The 26984-nt window shown below is 33.1% G+C and overlaps 2 protein-coding genes across 4 annotated transcripts in view; one reads left to right on the top strand and one right to left on the bottom strand.

Moving 5' to 3' along the window:
• LOC132700028 (probable G-protein coupled receptor CG31760) overlaps positions 1–26984 on the bottom strand; it is a 156249-nt gene that overhangs the window by 50690 nt on the left and 78575 nt on the right. The window lies entirely within an intron of this gene.
• On the top strand, positions 6822–19438 carry LOC132699488 (uncharacterized). The gene is made up of 4 exons (XM_060666237.1): positions 6822–6931; positions 14421–14570; positions 15735–15928; positions 18228–19438. Exons 2-4 carry the CDS (start codon positions 14422–14424, stop codon positions 19202–19204), a joined length of 1320 nt encoding a protein of 439 aa, XP_060522220.1. The 5' UTR covers positions 6822–6931; position 14421; the 3' UTR covers positions 19205–19438.

The raw sequence follows: 26984 nt of genomic DNA on the forward strand, positions 1-26984 counted from the left end.
GTGTGAATATGTGCAGATTTCAAACGTTTTCACAGAGTCGACGCATCCTGAGACTCGACAAACTTGAGATACGCCCCTTTTCCACGCCTCAACCAGGATAAGGCAAAATTGCGCAGGTGCTTATAAGTATTCCAATTTGAAACTTATTTCATCAGTTTATACTTTTTAAATGCTCTATCCCGCTCTAGAAATAATATTTCTCTTACTGTTAGGGTAGGGTGGGGTCTCTTACTCCTAAGAGTAACTGTAAACCAAGGAGCATGAGGCTTACTCAGTCTCACGGAACGCACAGGCGCATGGCTATCGAATAGTTTAACCAAATTCGTAGTAAGAAACTCAATTTTGCTATCAATATCATTCATATAATAGTGTTCGTCCATTTAATTTTGTTCATATCGTAGTAAAAAGCTAGGTAAGTATACATTCTTAGTTTTCTGCTGTTAGAAGACGCCAAGTTATTGATTATTATTGTGATTTCTTTTCAACGAAATTCAACATTTATGTTATAAAATAGTAAAAAACTGTTAAAAGTTCAAAACCGATTTAAACAAAACTGATAATTTAATGCCTGGTGAGTTAGTGCAATTCCGAAACCTTTCACTAAAACTTTCCCGGGCCTGAGAGTAAAATTATATGAATAAATCATATTTGTAGCACGTGTGCAACACGCATTTTGGATGCATTTTAAACTTTAATCCCAACGGTTGGTAATCACAGTACTAACAGTGAATTATACAGCCTATCCGCAACGTTGCAATAAAAAGTAAGTTGGCGTATTTATGTGAAGGATGCCTGCCTGAGGTACAGCTACGGTTTGCGGGAATTTGTTGTGATAAAGCCGTTTGCGTACGTACTTAATTCTAAATGCCTCAATTTGTCAGGGAGGTGTTTGCATAAGCAACCAGGGTGATGTACCTCACACCTGCGTTTTAGAGTCCATTTACATATAATGTATGCCGGGAGCTGAACGAGAATATCGAGTCCGTATTTGAGCAGTTAAGCATTCTAACCAATATTATTATTTTTCTTATCTGTGAAAAGTGATATCAGATTACCTTCAGTTAAGATGGAATTAAAAACTTCAATCGGTCCTCAGTGAAACGTGTTTGGCAATATATTTACAGATATCTCTATGATTCGTTTTCGTATATTGAAGAATAACATTAAATCCCATGTTTCTTACTGTTGCGGAAACTATTGGAGCTCTGGCAAACACTTCTGAACTGCCTTGTTTTAGACAGCTGTGGTTGTCGCTAGTTTGTCAGTACTTATGGTGGGTTCAATTTCAATCATGTTCTTAAGGTAAAACTAAGTAAATATCAATATTGACTACCAGTTTATCTACAATGCTTCCTCCCACCGGAAACAGGTTCGCTAACAGTTGATTCAATGAGCTTCATCTGTTTACTTGCTATATTCCCACCATTAAACTAAACACAAACCTAAACTGACCCAAAGGTCTAAAATGAAATAAATACGGAAATACGGAATTATGATCGTGGAAACTTATTAAATTATTTTTGAAGCCTAGCCCGAAAGAAGGTAAGAATATTAAAATATTTACGTATTATTAGTGTAAATGATGTAAGTTATACTCTTGCCTCTTGGACTTCGAGTTGGGTTTTAATTTTTAAAATGCAAATTTTGTAACTATATTTAAGAATCCATAATATCTTTGCTTTTTTGTTTGCCATAAATAAAAAAAATAACAAAATGAATTTACTATTAATACTCCGGACTGTCTTTACAGTTAATCTTCGCCGTCGTAAGATAAAATTTTAACATTTCTTCGACATTCTACATGCCCCCTAAAGTTGCTCATGATTGTAATATTAGGTAGCCGCTGGTTGAACATTTGATGGGACATATGTATATTATTACAATTCGATATATTTTATTTTAAGTTCCGGTATTACGATACATCCATTGAGGGAACTCATTTTCTTAATTGTTATGTACTTCCATAGCGAAACCCCCAAAAGGGTCAAGTTTATTAAAAACCCCTGCATTAATCCATAAGCAATTTTCTGCTTTGTTTTAGGAAAATGAATTTACAAAACAATAAATAATATCTGCTCGGTCCCACTTGAAAACCTATACAAATACCAGTAGCAAATCCTTTGCGATATAAAGCAGTCTGGTTAATAATACATCAAAGTCAGATCGATGATGTATTTCCATATTTATCTTCGTTAACCGCACAAAAATAAATGCTAAGTATGTCTACCTACATTATAAAGCGGAAACTTGTTTGCGTTGTCTTGTCTTCCGTTTTATCCGTTTAATCCCCCATCTTCGAGTTTTCCAAATACGCTTCGGAAAAGCCATTCAATGTAAAAAAAATGTGAAACTTCAGTAATATATTTGAATGATGCCAAGTCGTTGCCTACTAAGTTATGATCCAATTTAATTAAAACGTAAAACAGTACACAAACATTTTCGACAATTTAGATATTCCACATGCTCGGTTAGGAATAAGACCCCTAGTGCCGAAAATTTCGCAAACTATAGACATAAATTTAACAAACCTACCTGGAAATTTTCCTTTATAAACGTTGGGGTCACGAATTACCATTTGTGCGAAGTAAGAGCGAGAGATAAGCTCAGAATAAATTAGTACTTGAGACAAACTACTAAATCCCAATGTCGGAATACTATGTATATGTTATACCGTAGTCAACTGCACTGATAATACTAACTTTTCTTGTAATTATAGGTTCAGAAGGGGCTACATAGGGCCTTTTGCTTTTGAGGACATTTCAAAGGCTATCGTGCTTGCGTAAGTCATATTTACATGGTATTAATAAAAGTGATTTTTTGGGTAATTCCTAATTACTAACGCGGATCTTATCTTGACATATTCAAGATGCGGTTTGCTATATAAAATTAATTGTTAAAATGCGATAAGAAACTGATTTGAAACGCTCATTAACGATTTTAAATACCTCATAAATTTTAAAATGATTTACAAGTGAATTATTTCAGTTCTCAGCACAAATGAATAAATACTAAAAAACAAATAATACCAAATCCATTGGTTACCGAACAGAATTTCAGCAAAACGAAGTTATAAAAATAAAATTTTCTCTCTGGCCTAAATACTAATTGCAAACTGAACATTCGAAACAGGTAAACAACGGTTTTTCCAGGTCCGTATCTGCAAAACTAAGGAAGATAATTTTATCCGATATAGGGAGATAAACCAGACCCTGCATGTATATTTTCAACTAACCAAACATTTATTAAAAATTTAATTGAAACAGCTTTGGTTAATCAATGAAAAAGAATTGAAATAAAAGCAAAACAAATTTTTGCAAGAAATGTCGTGCCCTTTTAAAGTTTAAAGTTAAACAAAAATAACCATTAATATGTCCAAAAGATATGACGCAAGTTATAGAGTTATGGTAAAATTTCTATTTAAATAATAAGCCTCCAAAATCCAGCTCTATAGAAATCGACTATCCGAGATGAACAGTAAACAAGTACTCAGTGGATGAACACTCCAATTTCGGAGTCGATTTCTGAGTTAAGTCAACTGAGTTAACTGAGTTAGGTGGAATGAGTTTGGTATTACTTTTAAATAGGTAAGAATCTGCAAACTAAGATGATGTGTTTTTTTAGGTGGCTTAATTATCAAAATACTCTGCGTTACTGTGAATAACATTGTTATGCATCGTTTTAAACCAGTATTAAAAATTTTTCAGCAGTCAAGCCGCATATAAATTTTCATTTATGTATAAGGTAAAACTTTACGGCCTGTACGCTGAATAAATCCAGGAAATATCGGGGCATGAATTAAAAACAATTCGTGTGGGCCATTGAAATACTATTTTTAATTGTTTACATTAATATAATTTTTGGATAGAATATGGCAGAGATATTAATGCACATTATAGAAGCATGTCCTTTAATATTCATAGGATATCTCTTTTATGCGTGAAACCTAGCGGATTTTGTTCAATGTTTAATTTAAACTAATACCCGACATCAAAAGTAACTGCCACAGAGAGTAATTACGCTGAAAAATACGTTACAAGTAAATTTACTGCCTTATATCCTTTTGTAACAGTTTCGAAACAAAACTCTATTAAAACGCAAAAATATTTAATGGTTAAAATCCTCGTAACGTTGTCTGCACACACGTTGTAATAACTTGGTCTCACAATTTAATTATAAAGCAGCTTTGAGCTAAAGTAATAATGTATTATGTTCGTCGGTAATAGTGGATGGGAATTTGCGCTTATTAAAACCTAGTCGGCAAATTAGAATGTTCGTATGTTGTGCACGAGAATGGTCGATGATTGTAACGTTATGGTCACGCAGCTATTTGAAATAAATCTATTGGCATTGGATATCTCTTTAAATCTCGATCCATTAGTAGTGCCGTTAGGAAATTAAACTTCAGGGGATTATAGATAAAAAAAAATACACTAATTAGTAGTGGTGATGTCCGATGCTAAATTGAAAAGTAGCAGGTAGATTGAATAGGCTCCGTAATAAACTCTGCAACCTATCTAGGATTTTGAGATGACATTATCAGCTTTCCTATATGAGACAGACTCCTATATGAACATGGGACCTTATCGATGCTTAAAGTTCCCTTGATGCACCACGTAATAGAGGAGAGAGAGTCAGAATACCGACAAATATCGTGACTAAGTAATCTACAGATCTGATCAGAGCAGCTGTGAATAAATTAAGATGGTCCGATGTGATTTCTAATAACCGCAGAGGATCGTTAAAGGAGAAGAATAAAATTGTTTATTATTTTAAATGAATTGATTGGTTTTTTTGTTTGTTAGGAGGTGACGAGAAATGATGGAAAATTAGACAGTTAAATTTAAATTGCAGTGTTGTTTGTACGACGATATACGAGGTGTGTTCGTTATTTTTTTTATTATGTTGGTACACATGTCCCTAACATATGTTCACAGTTTCAGCCAGTCTGCACATTTACTTTTTTTTTTTAAGACCGAAGCGTTTTTATGCTCGGCGATTTTCCGCTATCAAAAAAAAAATGGAACAAAGAATTTGCATAAATTTTGTGTAAAAAATGTTGACAATGGCATATGATGAATCTACTTCGAACAAAAAAAAATTATAATCTGCTCCAAGATGGTCGAGAAGACGCTGATGACGAACCTCGGTTTGGACGCCCCAACACGTCAATAACTGATGAAAGCGTTGAAGAAGTTGAATGATATTGAAAATGGTCGAATCCATTAGAGAAGTGGCTGAAGACGTCGGCATCTCTATTGGCTCGTGCCATGCAATTTTTTCCGAAGTTTTGGGTATGAAATATGTAGCAGCAAAATTTGTTACGAAACTGCTTCATTTTGAACAAAATGACTGTGGAATGAGAATCATGCAAGAGGTGTTGCACCTCAAGTTCGATCAAATGTCAAGGTTTTGTTTACTGTTTAGTACATCAAGAGTTCTTGCCACAAGGTTGTATGGATAATAAAGAGTATTACCTTGAAGTTATACGCCGTTTGCAAGAAGCAATAGGAAGGAAATGTCCGGAATTGTGGGAAGACAATTCATGGATTTTGTATCACTATAATGCACCTGCTCACTCATCGATGCTTGTCTCTAACTTTTTGAGTAAAAACAAAACCACAATCATGCCTCAGCCACCATATTCACCGAATATAGCCCCTTGCGACTTTTTCCTGTTGCGAAAACTCAAGAAACTCATGAAAGGAAGGAGGTTTGGAACGATTGCGGAGAAAAATCGCTGGAAGAACTCAAGCCTAAGCCAAAAACTGCTTACCAGAAGTGCTTAGAGGATTGGAAGAAACGTTTGCATAAGTGAATTATATCTGGAGGGGGGGACATCATTAATTTTGATAAATAAATAAATGCTTTTTGATAAAACTTGAAAGACACCTTACTTTTTGAACACACCTCGTATAAACAGCACCATCGAAAATTTGCCGTGTCCAAATTCTGGACAATCTAATTTTTAGCTCGCACAATTGTTCTACGGCCTTTGTCCGCAGAATATTTAGGTGACCTTTCTCTTTTCCGATTGCCTCAGTATCCAAGATAAGCAACCTTATGTCATTGCAAGTTCGCATTTTGATTATTGATATGTTGTCGATACACTATAATGATGTTGGTCTTGATCATATTTAATTACAGACCAATAGACTGACTTTCATTTTCAGTCAGTCGGAGATCAATCAGACTGTTTATGTTTTGGTCGTTGATTGAAATGCCTTTTCCTATATCCCAACCATTGTTCTCAAAACGAAATTATTTGGAAGTTCCACATACTTTTACTGACGCTGTGGTTTAATTTCACCACTGACACCGCCAGCAATCCAGCCGGTTTTTCTGGTGGTCCTCTTTTTAAGAAAATTTTTATTCCCTCATTGTGTCCCTCTGAAATAGGAGAAATAGTCGTCTAGTTACCGCATTTATAAAAAGCTAACTTTTTTATGTACACTCGAGGCGGACCCCTGTTTTGTGCGAAATAGTAAAATTACGAATTTGCAATAGGCAAAAATTTCAAAACTTCTGCTTCAACGAGCCGTCCTGCGCTTGATACCTTTTAATACTTGGCTTTTCTAATGCAAAAAGGAGATCTTTAAACATACGATTTGATTCTCACCACCCACGTTAAATACACGTTCTTCGCCGAAACGTAAATCCTTTTAAAAAGAGCGAACATTAAATTCATCGCCGTGCATTAAATTGAAATAAAAAACAGTACGTACATCTAATTGCTATTGTTATTTAGTTACGGCCGATAAGGAGCTTATCTTCATTTTTATCTAATTGCGAATACCTGCGATGAAAAACAATCCAGTTTCGAACTCAAGTGTAAAGCGGGAGGTGTTGAAAGTTTTCCGGGTGGGTGCGATGTGTACGTGACTTTTTAGCGTTTCTTCGTATCAGAATATTTTTGGACGAGGAAAACTTGCAGGTGAAATATTGTTGCGAAATTTTGTTTATAGCTCGAAAAAACAACTGTCGGAATTTTTCCGTAAAATATTAAAACGTTTCCTCACGTGATGCAGATCTACGGACAGTCAAAAGTTTACCATTTCATCTCACTCACGCGAAAATGTTTATTGCGTTTTCCTACAACAATCCAATTCCTTTTTCACTATAAATTAATAGATTTAGGTAAAGAAGGTTGATAAACGCGACTTCAATCACGAGTTTGTTTTGACATGACTAAGCCAGAATAGAATAAACGAGTGACTGGAAACTACACTACATTGCAGAATACCCTCGGAGACTAGAAATAAACTATATTATGAAAAACACATGCTAAGGAATTTTGAAAAGGTCTCTATTTTCGTACTTAACTCACGTAATTTATTATACCGAGAATAGTATAGTACTTGTTTGTAATTTAAGATTTTCAGTAGTATCCTTTAAAATCTATATGTCGTCTCTGTTATAAAAATAATCTTGGCAATTTTTCTACAATAAAGCGATCGCCTTACAGTTGAAAACACAATGTTTGACATTAGCGATTTGTATTAAAAGGTTAAATATTACTTGGATGACTTTGCTTCTATTTGTTATTAATTGTCAAGTCCGTAAGATTAAAGACGCAGAAGACCCAATCGACAAGCTCAAGCAGTGGGAAGAAAAAAACAGATTAGTATTTTAAACAAAATAAAATTCAAGGGAGAATTTCTTCTGAGATTCAACTATTAAAATTTTTTCTGGAAAATATTTTATTACGTTAAAAAGTTGATATGCTTTTGGAATACGGGGATACAGTCAAAAACTTGTATGTATACGTATATCATAAGCTACAAGCATTTTTTCCGGAAATTCAAAAGTACAAGAGAATAGAAATATGTTTTTTTCTTTTTAAATCTGTCACTTTTCGGGATACTTAAACACAATATTTTGTTAGAAAATAAAATCTCAACAATGTCCATAGGATCGACTTGAAAGTGGTATATCAACGCGTGTTACTGGAAGACAAGTTTTACATTGACACAAAACATCACATTCAGTTATTTTGGAACTGGAGTTTTGTATTTATTTGAATTAAATAAGTGAGATGATATTTACTTAATAACCAATTCATTTTAAGAGGAAGCTTTCACAGAATCTTTTCAAAATGTGCTCCTTGTATACGACACTCCCTGGCTCTAGAAATTACATTAGCTGTAAGCTGGGTTATCCTAAAAAATTAATAATTCATTACATTAAATGCTATTTGCCATTAGACAAGTAAAGAAAAGTTTCATTTACAATTTTTCCCTAGATCAGGTGATCCGCTAATTGTATATTATGCAACAAGTGCGGTAAACGGCATTTGACTCACGAGTTTATTTCACACGAGCGGAGCGAGTGTTTAATAAACGAGTGAGTTAAAAAGTTTACCGAACGTGTTGCATAATATACTTTTTCTACGACCGTTAGTTTTCGGGTACATTTTCGCAAAACAAAACGAATACATTCACTGACCCGATTGCTCCCAAATCCGTGCGGTAAAATCCCGGAAATGTCCGAAGTGGCTCGGATTCATGGGAAAGGAAACTGACATGATAAAGTGACGCTTCCTGCACGCTAGTTCGGTGGGCAATTAGGTATTTTACAGACGGGAGTAGAAAAATAGTATTTATTACGGTCACAGCCTTCTAAACACAATTTTCAAAAATTAAACAAAAATGTTTTTTTAACTCATCAAATAATTTTCGAGGTCCTTTTTTGATAATTACTATTTCGGGAGGTTGATTGGCATTTTGTTCTTTTAACATCACAATCAACCATAAGAAACTCTATACAGAGTGTGCCAAACTCTATGGCAAAATAAGAAGTAGTAAATTAATTAAATTTCTTGCGTTAAAAATAGTAATGGTAGAATCAATACTTTTTACTTCATTTTGAATGAAAAATTCAATGCTCGAAACTTAATGTTATTTTTATTCTCTTTATTCTCTATTCTGCTCTGGTAGATACATTATAATTTTCCTTATAATGGTTACCATGGTCATTTTGGTTAGCAGAGCGGCAAAGTTGGGTAAGTCGGTTCTCGAAAAAATGCATTTTGTCGGTCTTTTGGACGAGGAAATTTCTAGTTTCGAGCTTGTAGAAATGCATTATCGTTTCCTTACATTTCTAAAAAATTTTATGTGAATTTATTAAAATCATTACCTATAAGTTTCCCAAATAATATCTGACACTGAAATTGAATTGATAAATACAGAAACTAAATATGCGAACTTGTGCTCACTTTAGAGCAATATCTCAAGGACATTTTATTCCCAAGTTCATCCTAAGTCAATACATTTATCTTACAATTTTTCGTTCTATTTGCGCCAAAAAAAAGTGGAGAACGCGGATATCTCCTTTTTTTTTGTTTTCCCCAATTTCATAGGTTTTTTAAAACCTAGTACTTCGTAATAGCAATACGTATTTGCACTGCAATCGAATCAACTTTTCGAGAAATTTGGAGCAAACTAATATGAACCAAATATCAAAAATATTGTAATTTTGGTTTGTAGAATAAATTGACACTAACCCTTTCGTCATTCTTATTCTACTCAATCAATAACTCTTTAATATTGATAAACTATCGATGGTTTAGCCCTAAGCGGGATAAATCCAAAACGCGCGAATTAATAGGTTCCCATTACTACGAATGAAAGTCATTTATCTGCAAATCCATTTTATTTATTGTATGCAAAATAATCGATAGGCGCACAGATAAGCTTCTAAGAAAATAACTGACGCTCCGAAATCCAGAAATGAGTAATATCTATGGCGACTCGAAACGATCAGTTCAATTTGATAGAAATTGTTAGACACTGATCACAAAAGCTCATCTAAATATTTCGAGGTTAGGAAACTTTCAGAACAATCACATATTTCGCATCGTGTTTTCCAAAAGCGACTTTGTTATATATATATATATATATATATATATATATATATATATATATATATATATATATATATATATATATATATATATATATATATATATATATATATATATATATATATATATATATATATATATATATATATATTTTTTTTTTTTTTCACGTATTGATTCACGGATGGAAAAATGTGATGACACTATATTCCGGGATATCATCCGTTCGCTCGTTGAACTCCGACTGGAAGACGTTTCGCCAAAATCTCACTTGGCATCTTCAATGCTCTCGCTCCGAAAACACTTCGAACACTGGGAGGTTATCGGCGGTGCGTGCGGTATTTATACTCTGCGCCGGAGATGGTAACGGTGCTGCTTGTGCGTGTTCAGTGAACAGTGTTCAAAGTGTTTCGGAGCGCGAGCATTGAAGATGCCAAGTGAGATTTTGGCGAAACGTCTGCAGGATTCCAGTCGGAATTTAACGAGCGAACGGATGATATCCCGGAATATAGTGTCATCATGTTTTGACAAATTTTTCTAAAATTATGAATCTATTTAAATAGGCACTCTAATATACTAACAATATATCAAGGAAATTATATATATATATATATATATATATATATATATATATATATATATATATATATATATATATATATATATATATATATATATATAATTTCCTTGATATATTGTTAGTATATTAGAGTGCCTATTTAAATAGATTCATAATTTTAGAAATATTTGTCAAAACAATAATTAGGTTATCGAAAAATATATAATGTATGTAACATGTTTTCATATAATACCGCAAGTACCGTTTTCCCTATGAATGAAAACAGCAAATATCGACTGTCTAGCTTCCCTTAAACAAAGTCAATAAATTTTAACACCGAAACACGTCATTAGCTATAAACGCCAAAAGTATTTATTGCTTTATCTGCGTCTTGCCAACATCTTATCCAGATAATCCATATTTTTATAGCATGATTTTTGAGCATGATATACAAGCACATTGTGTAGGATTACACACGTCAGAGGTAATCGCAACAACATTTGTTTGTTTTATAGATTGTTAATAATTTGAAATATTCAGGCTTGCATTTTGCCGTCTGATATCTCCGATACGTTTTTATAAAATTTTTAATACTGGCAGATGTGAAATAGGATCTAGCGCCATCAATGAGAATTCTATTTACTGGGTGTAAGTTAAAGAATTACCAATACTAAAAACCTTTTTTTTTCGTCTATTCGGACATTAAAAAATTACAGGGTTTTAAATTTGAAAAGTTAAATTAGGTATTTGTTGGCCTTTTAGAGACTCTCCAATAATAATTGTAACATAATAATTTTTTTTGAGAGGCAAAAAATAGGATACTTTAAGCTCGGATAGGACAGAGAATGTTAATCTTGCAATTCTCTGTTATATCAATTTTTAAATGGGATGACTTTAAACCCAACATTTATGGAATTCCGATGCCTCTTCAAATTTTATTTGAACGTTGTAACTCATTTTCGCAAGTCAAGTTTAGAAAGTTTTCACTGCATCGATTCAGGAAATGGTCACCGTTGAAGTTTCCCTAAACTAGATTAAGGTTGTAGTTTAATGGTTAATTAAGGTTTTGAATTTAGTGAAAACGATTACTTTCATAAATGTTGCTAATATCAAGCCTTTCGCGTCTATGCAGCTGAGGAAAAGTTTATTGCAAAGCATTTCCCAGTTTTCGGGAAAATAAATAACCTCTACCACATTTACATTTCTTGTAATAGATACGATGTCCAGGTAAATTATTTTCAATTAGTAAAATTTTGGTACGAGAAAGTATGAAGTTATTTTTGACAACGGTTAATTTTATTGTAAATAAGTTGTTGTGGGTTAAGGCCTAAAATTTACTTTGAATAATGTGTGAATTTTGAACCTGCTTCGTCTACTGGCCTCGTTCAAAAGGCTGAACATAATGGAGACATAGTCAGCATATATAATATCGGACAAAAGTCAAGCAAATTTTATGATAAAGTAAATTTAAATATAACATTTTGCAGATTCATTATGCTTAATAGTTTCGATTTTTGTAGAAATAAATATGCCAAAAGGAAAACCAATCTCCACGGCGATGCAGCGAATGGTAGTAAAGGCCTTTTTTGAAGGAAAGTCAAAGATTGCTATTTCCAAGTATTTTAACTTGCCAAAATTCAACATCAGGAAAACTACTTTTTGGATTGATAGAGAAACAAAAGAATTTCCCAAAAGATTAGTTGTTGCTAGGACCAAGGATAATACAGGTCTACAAAAATAAACTTTTTGGACAGATGTTTTTATTTTGAAAACTGATTTTGTATATTATTGACAGGCTAATTTCAAATATTCTATACATTTACTAGTATCACGTAAGGGTTCGTTCGGATGCAAATCACTAATGAAATCATTTAATTCGCTCTGATTAATCACTTCGGGCTCTCTGAAATCTGGTGTGAAATTTGAGTTATCTGGGTCGGAATTAAGGTCCTCTGATTCTAACTATAGGACTGTTCTATATTTCTTTTGGAGCGGTGAATATCGATACATCTGGTCCATGAGCAACTGGTTGAATAGCAGAGTCAAGATTGAGATACACAATTTGTTTCTTATTTTTTCTGTTGAATCCTTGAACGCGAACAAAAATAACAATCGTCACTGTGATTCTTAGACTCTCGCCATACCATAGGAACACCAAAGTTTAAACATTTCTTCCTACCATTTGGTCAGTTTCAACGCAAAAGTAACAAAGAGTATGAGGAGCCTAGGACTTGTCTTGGTCGCCAATTTTTACACCAAAATAAACGTGGTATACATTTTTCACAAAAGAAATTATAGTTTGCACTTGCTTGACTACGACATAACTACCACAGATATAACAAAAGTTATTTGGATTGTTAACACCATGTTTTGTTTCCATATTTACACGTTCTAGAACAGTAGAAATACGCCACAACCAAGACAACAGCCGCGAACACAGTAGGACGTGGACCAAAACAACCAAACTGCGTAGGTTACAACGCTGTATTGACGCTTCTGCGCCAACTGTCCAGTGTTGCCAAATTACATTTAATTTCATAAAAATCAATTAATTTAAAAATCATTCCTGCTTTCTGAGAGAAATCGCTTTGCCGGGTTATACATGTACATGTATAAGTTTAATTCTGACGGAATGAGGCCAGTACGAACATTCATCCCGTCTTGTTTAGGAGTGGTTACAAAAAATGATGTACATGTTCTTCAATGGCTTGCACAATCACCGTACCTGAGTCCATTGAGAACCTTTGACAACAGGAGGGAAGCCAAATTGGGGTTACATGAGTATCAAATAAACAGTCCTTAATTGATTAAATCAACGAAGCTTGGAAGAAAATGCTGATTATTACTATCCAAAACTTATGTTACTGTGTTTATATTGTTAAAACCCTTCAACCCTATTTCTTGTAATTTAAGTATTTAAATGAAACAAGATATTGTTCTTTCAGAAGTTACGTTACTTTTGTTTTTCCAATCAAGTTGTCTTGAAATAAGTGATTACATAATATACTAAGTTATTTGACATTTGAAGACACTTTCATTATTCTTGTAATAGTAGCCCACTAAGACTCTTTAAACTGCATGATTCCCACAGTCATTCGCCCAATTTTAAATTTGATAAATAATTTATGTCATGGTAAAAATTCCATAGTGTATAAAAATGTGTATTTTTGATTTATAAAAAAAACGAACCATTCTATAGCATTATTCGCATTCACATTTTCGCAACATTTTGGAATTTATATTAATCGATCCTTTCTTTGAACAAATTAAACACAGGCCTTTAAACTCATTTACAAAATTAGCCGAATCATTTTCCGTTTGCTGCCTATTACCCATTAAACTGCAACCTTAAACCGTAATATCAGGTAACGATTTGAAACAGAAGAACTTCTCTAGCATTTTGCTTAAATCGATACAGGGAAAACTTTCTTAACTTTTACTTGAGAAAATGATTTACAACATTCTCCTGGTTTCAGTCTGTAAGCGGAAATTTAGCAATACCAAAAGTTTTAAGTAGTGATGGAGCTGTTTCATTTAAAATTCTATTTCGAAGTCAGATGTTCTCGATTGATTTTAAGCCGATGCATCGGAATTCCATCAGCATTCCCTTTGAAGCGGCCCCTTTGGAAAATTGATCCCAATGACTTTGGAGGAGTTCTCTATCATTAACAGCCCAATATAGAGATGGATACGCTCTGTTCGATCAAAGTGCTTTAAGCAATAAATTGCTGCACTATGCGTATGTATTTAAAAAGATTAACGCGAATACGTACATATATATACGAAGCATATTGACGTTTGCGTATCACGGCATAGTTAATAAAGGTTTATGAATTTTGTTTGCTGATACGAGAACAAAATGATAAATACGTATTTCGGTATTAAAAATGTTTAGACTTTATACATTGTCAATAGATAGATAGGCGAAATACTCTTAAAATAGATTGAAAATTTTGTCCTAAATTAAACAAAACGAAATGAAGTATATTCCATATGATTTTTCAGAATGCACAGGCCTACCATAGCATTTGCCAACCTGATAGAACTAAGATGTCGACATTGTGAGAACTTTCTCAGTTGTGGGCCTCTATACCTATTGGAGGATTCTAGCACTCTCTGCGGACGATGTCGAATGCTAGCCAGAGATCATTATAGGTAAGCTATAGGTTACAGAGCGAATAAGTTATGTGAAAGTATGAATGCATAAATACTCGCGCCTAAACTAATACTCGGATATATTTCTTTGCTTTGACTTAAATACACTACCCATAGAAATATTCTGCTAAACAGACAATTGGACCTGTTTAAGTGGTTCTAACCCAACACATTGGATACTATGTCTAACACTTAAATTCGTTTCATTTCATAAATATATATATATATATATATATATATATATATATATATATATATATATATATATATATATATATATATATATATATATATATATATATATATATATATATATATATATATATATATATATATATATATATATATATATATATATATATATATATATATATATATATATATATATATATATATATATATATATATATATATATATATATATATATATATATATATATATATATATATATATATATATATATATATATATATATATATATATATATATATATATATATATATATATATATATATATATATACATATATATATATATATATATATATATATATATATATATATATATATATATATACTGAGTGTTCGAAGTGTTTTTGGAGCGCGAGCATTGAAGATGCCAAGTGAGATTTTGGCGAAACGTCTGCAGGATTCCAGTCGGATGCAGGATTCCAGTCGGAGTTCAACGAGCGAACGGATGATATCCCGGAATATAGTGTCATCACATTTTTCAATCCGTGAATCAATACGTGAGAATATATATATATATATATATATATATATATATATATATATATATATATATATATATATATATATATATATATATATATATATATATATATATATATATATATATATATATATATATATATATATATATATATATATATATATATATATATATATATATATATATATGATGACACTATATTCATCCGTTCGCTTGTTGAACTCCGACTGGAATCCTGCAGACGTTTCGCCAAAATCTCACTTGGCATCTTCAGAATTAATATTCTTTTACTAATGGTCAAATTTTGAGTGTCTATTTACTTTATATTTTAATAGTCACATTTGTGAGGAACATAAAATATCTACTAATAGTGGTTGAGTTTTGATGAGCTGTTGTATGCGTATGTTCTATCCAATTGATGTGTGTTTCAGAAATGATTCCCTAGAAGCATTAAAATCAATTTTCCGTTATCCGTGTATCAACTGGCGAAATCATTGTCCCGTGACGCTGCAGTGGAACGAAAGCCTGATCCACGAAAGAGAGTGCCATTACTACGGAGGATGTGGTTTCCTCTGCTCGCATCCCGGGGCGTTTTTCAAAGGAAAACGAGACTTCCCCAAAGAGGGTACGTAAGGAATTTTTCTATTATCGACGTGTTTCCAACATATCGGTAAAAGAAATATAATTTGTAATTTTCCTATCTACCGTTATATATTATCGGCGATTAAAAACGGAGAAACGAACAACACGAACTGAAATCGTATTTCTATTCGGAAATAGGAAAACCTATGGCTGTCTCGAAACACCACAAAACAGCAGATCCTGTTTCGGTCGAACTAAGCGAGTTTTAATTGCCATCGTTACAATTCAAACAAGAGCACTGGGTCAAAAGTTTAATAATAAAATGATGGAAAACTCTAAGCGTTGAATATCAATTCCGAGTTTCTAACAAATCGCATTAAGCTGACCTTTTCACGTTACACGTGAAACAAAAAGTTTCGAATTTCGGGCAGTCTTAAAAAGATAAGTACACAAATATTATGAAAATTTGTGGTGATGTTTTACACACGATGTTAAAAGCGGTGGCTGAAAGTCGATAAATCCCTATGTGTCGTGGTATAATAGGACGGTATATCAAATCACTTTATGAGGATTTTCTTTAAGAGTGAATGATTTTCCACTCAAACAGAAGAAAATATTTGCATGGTACAGTGTCTCGGGATTATAAAATAGCAATCAAATGTTGACAACACAGATAAACTCATCACAACCACCAAGCTGTTGAGTATTAAAGAAAATTATTGGTCCTATTGAATTACTGCAAGGTTTCGATTTATTGTTCCCTTATATTCCCCACGTATAATTTAAGACAAATTTCAGCCCATTCAAAAGAGTTTACAGATATCAATTTATTGTTATTTGACAGCTTACATACGAAATCGGAGGATGATTTCAAATCGAAACTGAATTAATTGTTGTATAGTGATCCAATTCATTTAGTCGATGGTAATTTCGATGATAATTGTTAGGCTAAGAACTCGCTAACTTAGTTTGTCATGTTATATTTATACATAACGCGTAAGTTATATATATTTATATATAGGATTGATTCTTCTTTTGTATTTACTGTCAATTGTCTATATAACTGTAACCTTTAAAACAAATACTTTCGTTTACCATCAACTTTTGAATATTACAAATATGTACAAACAATTTTAAATTCTCAATTGGGAAAGTTTTATTAAAGAATAAATATGAAACAATGACTTCTTCCGAAATTGATTCGCAATTAGTAAATAACATTAAAAGAACGATACGAATAATTATCCCTTTACAGCGTTGCGCAAAGGTTTGACGGAGATTAATGATTGATTAAACAAGGTAAATGAGGCGTTATAGTATTTTTTAAATGCCGGCCGTGATATTTCCCGTCATGCCATTTCATTTGTGATTGTAATTTAATGTTAAACTAACTGGAACAAAGTAACCAAAACAAAATTGTTTCATATAATTCGCAGTTGCGATTTTAGTTTCACAAATATTCCTGTCACAAAATCACCATTCAAAAATTGTTTCAAATTACACACAGAGTTTAGTAACCGAACTTACTTTGAAGTGAATTTTTCCGTTGTCGACCATATTAATAGAAGTGCCGATGTAAAGAATCAAATCTATTTTTTTTTGTTTTCTTAGGATGTAGGATCTAATGGAAATATGAACAAACTTAATATAGATAAAGTCTGCTTATTTTATCTGAAGATGATCGGAGTACTATGCCAAAAAATTGGTGGTAATTTTGTACCACAGTCATGCTTGAAAGCCAACTGAAATTAAAACTTCCATGTTTAAAAGACCTTACCTTACAAAATATAAACTAATTAATACTGTTATTGTATGAGTATAGCCAATTTATTCTCGATTTTCTCGTCCTTATGTTGTATAAAGGTCCAGTTTTCTCGACATTTCTGAAGCGCTTGTCGTGGTGTTCGTTTAGTCATTGTTAATTCTTATGCTTATCTTTGCCCATGTTTCAATATCTCGGACTACAGACTATTCTCTAATCGTGTGACAGCTCTAAAAGTTACAGTTATTGGTATTTTTACTTCCGATGTTCTTTTGCGAGAGGTTTCTGTCACTTGAGAATTTGTTTCAAACGCAGTTAAATCTTATAACTTTATTGCCTGAGTTTGGTTAGTTTTGATTATTTCCGTGGAAATTATTAAGTTAAGTTTTTTAGCACATATTATACGTGGAGTAGCCGTTGGGAGTCATCACCAAGTGTCCAAAGTAACAGGCAAGGTGTTTTAGCATTTTCTGCGTGCCAAACTTGCTTAATCTCAGTGACTAAATCCACTTATTTACTGAAATAATTTTATCGAATAGCAAAAATATTGAAAATTAGTCCATAAAAATCCTTGTTTCAGATTTAAGATTAACGACGGTCCCCGAGCACATATTCGGTTACATCAAATGCGTGGTCTGCGAAGGTTTTCTTAGCTGCGAGCCCGTCTATACTCAAATCAACGGCAAAAATATTTGTCATCGATGTATAAACAGCAACGGCGTGCCTCCCAATTGCAGACGCAACCTTCCTTATGAAACATTTTCCAAAACCTTGGTATTCCCTTGCAGTTTCCGAAGCAAAGGGTGTCCCGAGAGGGGCGAATTCGGCAGGGGGCTTTGGCAACACGAAGCCGAATGTCCCTACGGGGCGATAATTTACCAACAGTCCGATCAAAAACGGGAGAGTCAAGCTAAAAAGGAAAAGGGGGTTATCAAGACCCATACCGGACACATTTGGGCCACCATCACTCCGAATTCGCAGCTTTTTGCACCACCAGAAGACCCTAACAACGATATCAACAAACAACTACTGAAGTCGTTGGCGAAAAAGCAACAGGAAAGACATATCAAAAGAGCGGACCAAATCGGCGACGAATTGCGCAACAGAAGGATGTCTGGAGACAGCGCGGTGTCTACTGCTGGATCTCTAAGTACCAAAAATTCAGCGTCCCATGGTAGCGAGATCAGCATCGGAGAAATATTCGATAAAGTTCTGCCGTCTTATACTCCGCCTGAGGAATACAATAATATATCTTTGCACTCGTCTAGAAGCAGCTCCGTCAGGCGGAACGAAAGAAGATTTGTGGAGAGTGGTGGAGTTCAACACGATTTAAGTTTTCCTGCTTATTTAATCCCTCGGTCAAACTTAGAACGGACGGACTCTATGAACAGCAGTTTTAGGGGTAACAGAGAGCTGATCAGCGAGCTCAAAGTAAGGCAAAACATCATAAAGAAAACTCACTCTATCAAAGGGCGAATAGACTTGGATCAAAATAATCCTTATAGACAATGCAATAATTTAGACGATATGGTTACCGTCCACAATCAAATTAAGTGATAAAAATGAACTGATAAATAAGTGACGTTATCGGTACTCGAGGATGTAAATAGCGGGCGGGTATTTTTATTTTCGTCTATTTTGTATAATCGTTGTAATGTAATGGTATCAGCAGAAAAGGGTCCCCCACAACTTAATCTACTAGATTATATACTAGATAGGATTAAAAACAATGCGGTTGAGATTAATGTAATTCGATATATGTGTATTTTTACCTAAACAAAGACATTCGAAACGCTATTCGTTTTATTCTTTCTCAGGCGGCAAAAGTAAAAATAAGTACCCCAACAAGTACGAGCTGAACTGAATGGATAGATGATGATGATGGAGTATGACATTGTTTGATCTTTGAGTTAATGAACTGCCGTACACTCGCCCTAATTTAGTCTTTCTTTATCTGATTTTTCGTTTTCACGATATGAAGGCGAAAGCGCCAAATAAATATGCTTCAAAATTATATTTAACCAATTATATACACAATCATCTCGTGGTGGATGCAGCTATTTATTTACATTAAATTATATATTCATGTTTTTATATTAACAGTTGACGCCTAATTTTTTGCTTTTCTAAATACTAATACTAAAGATACAGATAAGATCATCCCATTTTTTTCTGATTTGCGAAATGTGATTTACTTTAATAATAAAAGCCCGATTTATAGGATATGGTCAAGGTACGGCCTTGGCCACCTCGATATGAGTATCTCAATGCACTAGGCTAAGATACTCACAATATATATGTATATATATATATATATAGTTCGGTATAAAATTTTACGGGGAATCCATAAAAGCAATAGTATATACGGTGTTCCATTGAAAATAAGAAAGTTGACACTGACTTTTTATATATTGTCTTGAAATCATTTTAGTCGGATCACCCCCACCAAAGTTAGTTTAATTCCAAATTTTTAAAATTTTCTACGTATAGCTTTCCCATAACGACGAAGTTCTTGGTGGAACACCCTGTATACGCGGTTAAAATAGGAATTTTCGCATCGATCATGTCTCTCATTGATTGTACGTATTTACTATAGTAATACAGATTTCTATTTTTTGTTTGTGTTATATTGTTATTTATAGACTTTTGGTGTTACTTTTTTTTATCGCAATTAATCAATTAATACTTGGTACAGTAGCAAACATAGGAAACTATATTCCCCCTTTTTATCATGCTATGCTACAAGAGACTGTGACCAACTAACCTGCGATAGTCGCCACACATTCGACGGTAAAGACAAGAGAAAAGGAACTATGAATACATAAATCTCACATAGGAACATTTATGAGACAAAAGGCCTTACAGTATGCATTAACTTGTTATCAGCGTGATAGGTCAATAAATTAAGATTGAAAATATTTAAGAGAAGTGGGATTTTACTAAAAACAAATTTTGACGAAATGGTCTGAAACTTATAACCTGTTGGAATTAGCGACACAAAGTAACTAATAAACTGTTATTCCTTTCATAATTGCTATATTATCAAATTATTATTAACATTTGTTTCGCTATTTTTTAGTTAGTAGGTATAACGACATCATCACATTATATACAATGTGTCCCACTTAAGAATTGTATTCCCTTGTAAAATCTTTGCTTATGGTTCGATTTTGATAATTTTTTTTTGTTGAATAGGTCTCTCAAAAACGCACTAAAACTTTACGTTTCTTATTACATCAACCTGAAGTGATGGCTAACTAGGACTAATTTTTGATTTAATTCTCTTTAAGAATAAAGTGTGAACGAATTTTAATTCCAAACAACATAAAAGCAAGCTATACTATTTTTAATTTTAATTTTGATAATTCTTTTTTAGTGGATAGATCTCACTAAAGAGAAATGAAACGGTGTTTTCATATAGCATCGACTAAAGTCGTGGCTAACTGACACAATTTTTTAAACGGAAAATCCTGAAGTACTTTTAGAATTGAAACTGACAACAGATTCGTGTTCAGGACCACCTAAAAGTAACTAGACCAATGACCAAAGTTTTTAATGTTTTAAAAAAATAAATATTGTAAACCTTGTAAATAACGATTATTTTGTACATGGTTTTAAGTTCTTACAAATTTTAATAATACAAATTTGAAAGACAATGATAAAAAGAACTTTTTATGGGACATTTATTTTATAGTATTATCTTAAAACTACATCATTAATAAATCTTAGTATTTGTAGTAGTAGTAGATGTAAACAAAATTAGAATATAAATTCGGAAGTGAATTTGACTGTTGAATATTCGCTTCTCCATGACAAACTTGGTTTTATAAAAGAAATAGGATGCCGACGTCAATTAATTTTGATATTTCTGTTATTTTCATTATTAAATGAGAATTAAATATCATTCTTAATTAAAAAAAATATAGCGTTGTAAAGTCTGTTTAGTTCATATCTAATCCTCTCTAACCATATTTAATTTTAAGAAAATCGTTAGTGTTTTTCAGTGAAATCTATCCAACAAAGAATTACCAAAATTGAGCCATAAACAAACATTCTACAGGAGTAATGTTTAAGAGAACTTCATGGAAATTTGTATAGTTAGGTTTTTAGCACTTCTCGATATTTGACATAAAAAATTAGCCCCAGACTTCCAGGTGTTAGTGCGATTTTGAGAGATCTATCCAATAAAAAAATATATCAAAATCAAACGGTAATCAAAGATCTTACAAGGGTGTACAGTTTTTAAGTGGAATACACTGTATATACGAACTGACTTTTTCGACAACGGCCACACAGACTAAACTAAATTTGAATTGAAAAACTGTAAGTAATAACCAAAAATAAGGAATTAAACAATGATTGGGCCTAAACAATAGTTTAAAAAAACTACTTGTTTTCCGAAATTTCCCAGAAAAACTAACACCGTTTCCTCTGCCATAATTTTAACAACCCATTTCTTTTAAGGGCAAAAGCTTATCCAATGTTATGACGAATATTATTTCACAGACGGAACGAACAAAATCTCTGCCTATGTATAGTCGAATTCTGTTGTTGATTTGAGCGTTTCTGTCGAAATATGAATATTGTTACTAAAATGTTAACCACATTATTCCCTCGGATCGCATATATTATGCAGCTTTGTATTCCAAGTCTAATTCTATTATGTTTAACCGGATCCCACTTGTCTGCGACAATCTGCATTACAATATCTTGCCTCGGCTAAAATTCTGGAGGTGGTACGTGTTTATCGAGCCTTGGTTGAATATTTACCAATCCGTGTGGGAGGAGGAGGTATACAAACAGTTAAAACAAGGAAAACATTTTAATTATTTCATCAAACCGCACACTTTTAGGGAGGGTGGAGTTTTTGTTTACGTGGCGATGTGATGGGTTTTAATGTCTGTCCCACCCACGTGTAATTTAAACGGCGGTTAACTGTTTAATGTTTTTCGGTATGCGTGTTATTTACTACCAAGAGTACGATATCTTTACATCGTCGTAAACTGGAATCGTCGCGTTTTTAACGCCGTTCCAAGTAAACGACTTCCGTTTTGGCAAAAAATATTTAAAGACTCATTGCTTGCCGCAATAAATATCCATTTAGTATTGGTAAAAAAGTTCGCCAAATAATTTGGATTTATACTATGACTACTACTTTACCAAGGTCTTATACTAATCCAGAGCCATATTCAGACTTCGAGGACAGTCCGAAGCCCAGAAGTTTCAAGATGACCTTAATCGCTTTTACTACCAAACTGCAAAATTATAGGGGAATTGATTATACACCTAATGAAATAAAAATGAAAAAAAAATTACCGGATTTGTACCACCTATGGATATGAATGATTGAAATTCATTTAACCCCCATAACCATTTATCTTAAATGCTAGTGACAAATGGTAAATAATCAAGTTGATTATCACAGAATAGTGAAACAAATATGTAAAAGCCACCATCGATCTGTACGGGGCTGATAATTGAAAAATTATCTTTTTTTATTTTTCCAAAGAAACTTTCACAGTCTACTTTAATACTTTTTACATAACTTCCGGATTCCTCCTGCGTCAGTTTTTGTTGAGTCGGACTTATTAACCAGGATAACCCCTTTGACCTATTGTCAGCACTATTGGTTCTCGAACATATTCTCTTATTAAAACCCTTTACAGGGTAAACTGATAATTTCGTATTTAAACAAAATAAATAGGAACTAAAAGTTCAGATTTTTACGAAATTATATATTTTTACATGACAATTGTTTCGACAACACCGTGTCTTTATCAAAAATCATATGATAAAGGCACGGTGTTGTCGAAACAATTGTCATGTAAAAATATATAATTTCGTGGGAATCTGAACTTTTGGTTTTTATTTATTTTGATAAATAGATTTCCATTAAGTATTTAACTCATTTCACTTCATTGAACAATTAAAAAGCATTACATTAGATACACAAGATATTCTGGTTAGTTTCGACGTAGAATCCCTCTTTACCAAAGTTCCTATTCCTGAAACTCTCAACATCATTTCAGATATATTAAAATCGTAGAATCTGGAACCAAACCTTAATTGAAAAATATTTGTCTGGGTCATATATTTCTTATAACAATCAAATTTTTGAACAAACGTCGGGAACAGCTATGGGTTCTCCACTATCACCAGTCATCGCGAATATATTTTGAGACACCTCCATATAAAACCAAAATTATGGAAACGCCTCGTCGATGATTCTTTTGTTATTTGGCCTCATGGTCATGAATGGCTAGTATAGCACCCCAATACGTTTTAAAATTGAAATAGAAACTGGCATCTCAAATGGAATTTTGTCTTTGACAGATCGAAGATTTTGATAGATTTTTTGAGCAAGCGGTAAATCTGGTTTTGACGTTATATTTGTTTAGAATTTTTGATATGTGCTCAGTGATGTTTTGAATGTAAGTGAAGAATCCCTAGTAGATTTTCTTAGATATTTAACCCGTAACATACGTTTTACCATTGAGTTAGAAACTAATAATAACCTCCCATTCTTAGATATTCTTATCAATAAAAAATCATACCTAACATTGGGTCATTGCCTTACCTTGATACCTTGATGCGTGGTCACATCACGATCCGGCCCAAAAATCATCGGTTATCAACTCTCCTGTTTACAAAGTCGCCCGAGGCACTGACCCCAGAACTAAAACACCTTATCTCCGCTCTTAAGGCCGAAAGCAATCCCATACTTGTCACTCTTGTCTTTCCTTACATTTAAAACATCACTGACCACATATCAAAAGTTCTAAAGAAATGTAACTTCAAAACCAGGTTTACAACTTATCCAAAAATCGCTGAACATCTTCGATCCGTCAAAGACAAAATTCCATTTGATATGCCAGGAGTTTACAACATTCCATGCATACGAGGCAAAGAATACATTGAAGAGACTGGACGAAATATATCGACTAGGCTCCAACAACATGAAAGAGCCTCAAGACTAAGACAAATAAGCTCATCGTCAGTTGCCGAACACAATCACAAAACCGAACATTACATTTTATCCGATAAAACTAAAATTCTTGCATGTAATCAATCATCCGGGACAGCGTTTATGGACCTTATTTAGCTCCGCCCTCCTCAAAAAATATACAGGGTTTTTCACTTAAAACTCCGCACGCCAATAACTCCAAAACGAAAAGAAATATTTAATTTATTTAAAAAGTAGTCAAAGTGTGGGGTCAAGTAGATATTTCCTAAAGTTTAAAAAATTCGACGCCTGCAAAGAGCTGGGCGTCGCGACGCGTCGAAAAATTATTCGATTGCAGAGACTTTGGAAATACGCGCATACAAAAGTACATATTATTTAAAAACTTTTTTGTTATTTACTCAAACTTATTTACTTTACCCGTTTTTAAGTTATACCGATTTAAAGTAAACATTTCTTGATTAATAAAAAATGTGATTAACGCTTATTTTTACAAGTATGCCATGAATGTTAGTTACTATGGCAACCATTGTTATCGCAGTTGTTTTAAGTGCAATTACAAACAATAGATTTCAACTATTTTAGTATGATTTTATTTATTATTTTTTATCGATTTAGTTCTGATAACATGATAACTAACCAAAATTATTATTGCAATTAACTACATAATAAGACATTTCAAAAATTTTGTTCAAAATTATGTCCATCTGCTCGAACACAACTATCAAAAACTTTTAACAGATGAGCTTGGGTCACTTGTAGGAGAGTCCTTCTTGTGATAGCGGCACACGCTGCACTAATTTTGTTAATGAGATCAGCCATATCTTCGATAGGTTCTTCATATATAACGTTTTTTAGGTAGCCCCAAAGAAAATAATCTGGTGGTGTAATGTCCGGGGACCCCGCCGGTCACCTTACCGGTCCATTAGTACCAAACCATCTATTGGGATATTCTCGGTTCAAATACCTCGTTACTATTTGGGCATTATGTGCAGGCGCTCCATCCTGCTGTAGCCACATATTCATTCTAGTGTCAAGAGGCACTTTTTCTAATAGTTCCGGAAGTGTAGTTTGAAGAAATCTTAAATAGCGATCTGCATTTAAAGTTCCTTCGTAAAAGTAAGGTCCAATAAGGAATCCATTTAATATACCGCACCAAACATTGATACTAAAAATTCGTTGGTTACCTCTTTCTGTAATCCAACGAGGATGGTTTTCGGACCAAAAACGACAGTTGTGTCTATTAACGATTCCATTATTTTGAAATCGAGTTTCGTCGCTCCATAAAATTTTCGAGAGAAAATTTGCATCTTGGCTATACAAATCGGACAATGTCGCTAAGAAATACATTCTTCTAGCATAATCGGCTGGTTCTAGTTTATGAACTAGTTTACTTTTGTACGGGTGAAAAGAGTTTCTATGTAGAATTCTCCACGAAGAACTTATGGTAACACCGGTATTTTCTTTTATCTCTGATAGGGATATCTTGGGGTTATTATCAACCTGCTGAATTACAGCAGCAGTATTTTCATCATTTGTAGCCGTCCTGTTCCTATCTCTTTTAGGTTTTATGAAGCTGCTATATTCGCTTAAGTTTTTACATAAACTTGAAAAGGTTTTTGCATGCGGATAACGCCGTGCGTAAACTCTTTTTGCTTCTCTACAATTGCATCTGCATTCTCCAAACACCAGTAACATGTCTACTTTTTCCTGATTGCTAAATTGCACCATTTTCACATAATAATTCTTAGTTTTTTTTAAACCGAACAAATTTGGATATTTCTTGTGACAAAATGTGACAATTTTTTGATACAGCAATAACAATTTACGTTTGTAATTGCACTTAAAACAACTGCGATAACAATGGTTGCCATAGTAACTAACATTCATGGCATACTTGTAAAAATAAGCGTTAATCGCATTTTTTATTAATCACGAAATGTTTACTTTAAATCGGTATAACTTAGAAACGGGTAAAGTAAATAAGTTTGAGTAAATAACAAAAAAGTTTTTAAATAATATGTACTTTTGTATGCACGTATTTCCAAAGTCTCTGCAATCGAATAATTTTTCGACGCGTCGCGACGCCCAGCTCTTTGCAGGCGTCGAATTTTTTAAACTTTAGGAAATATCTACTTGACCCCACACTTTGACTACTTTTTACATAAATTAAATATTTCTTTTCGTTTCGGACTTATTGGCGTGCGGAGTTTTAAGTGAAAAACCCTGTATAAGCAGGTACAGAGTAAAATGCTAGCCAGGTTCAGTCAAGCTCTGAAGAAGCCAACAGGAATATTAGCGAAAAGTTAGCAAGTCCTACTCAGCAAAAACCGACGCAGGAGCAATCCAAAAGTTTTGTAAAAAGTAATTATTATC

The sequence above is a fragment of the Cylas formicarius genome, unplaced genomic scaffold, assembly GCF_029955315.1.
Source record: "Cylas formicarius isolate icCylForm1 unplaced genomic scaffold, icCylForm1.1 PGA_scaffold_3__17_contigs__length_32017465, whole genome shotgun sequence".
NCBI lineage: Eukaryota > Metazoa > Arthropoda > Insecta > Coleoptera > Brentidae > Cylas > Cylas formicarius.

Excerpts from the sequence above, each read along its gene's own strand:
- LOC132699488 (XM_060666237.1), top strand. The coding sequence starts at position 14,422 with ATGCACAGGCCTACCATAGCATTTGCCAACCTGATAGAACTAAGATGT. Across the intron at positions 14,571-15,734 it reads CTAGCCAGAGATCATTATAG|AAATGATTCCCTAGAAGCAT; the intron begins GTAAGCTATAGG and ends TGTGTGTTTCAG. Across the intron at positions 15,929-18,227 it reads ACGAGACTTCCCCAAAGAGG|ATTTAAGATTAACGACGGTC; the intron begins GTACGTAAGGAA and ends TCCTTGTTTCAG.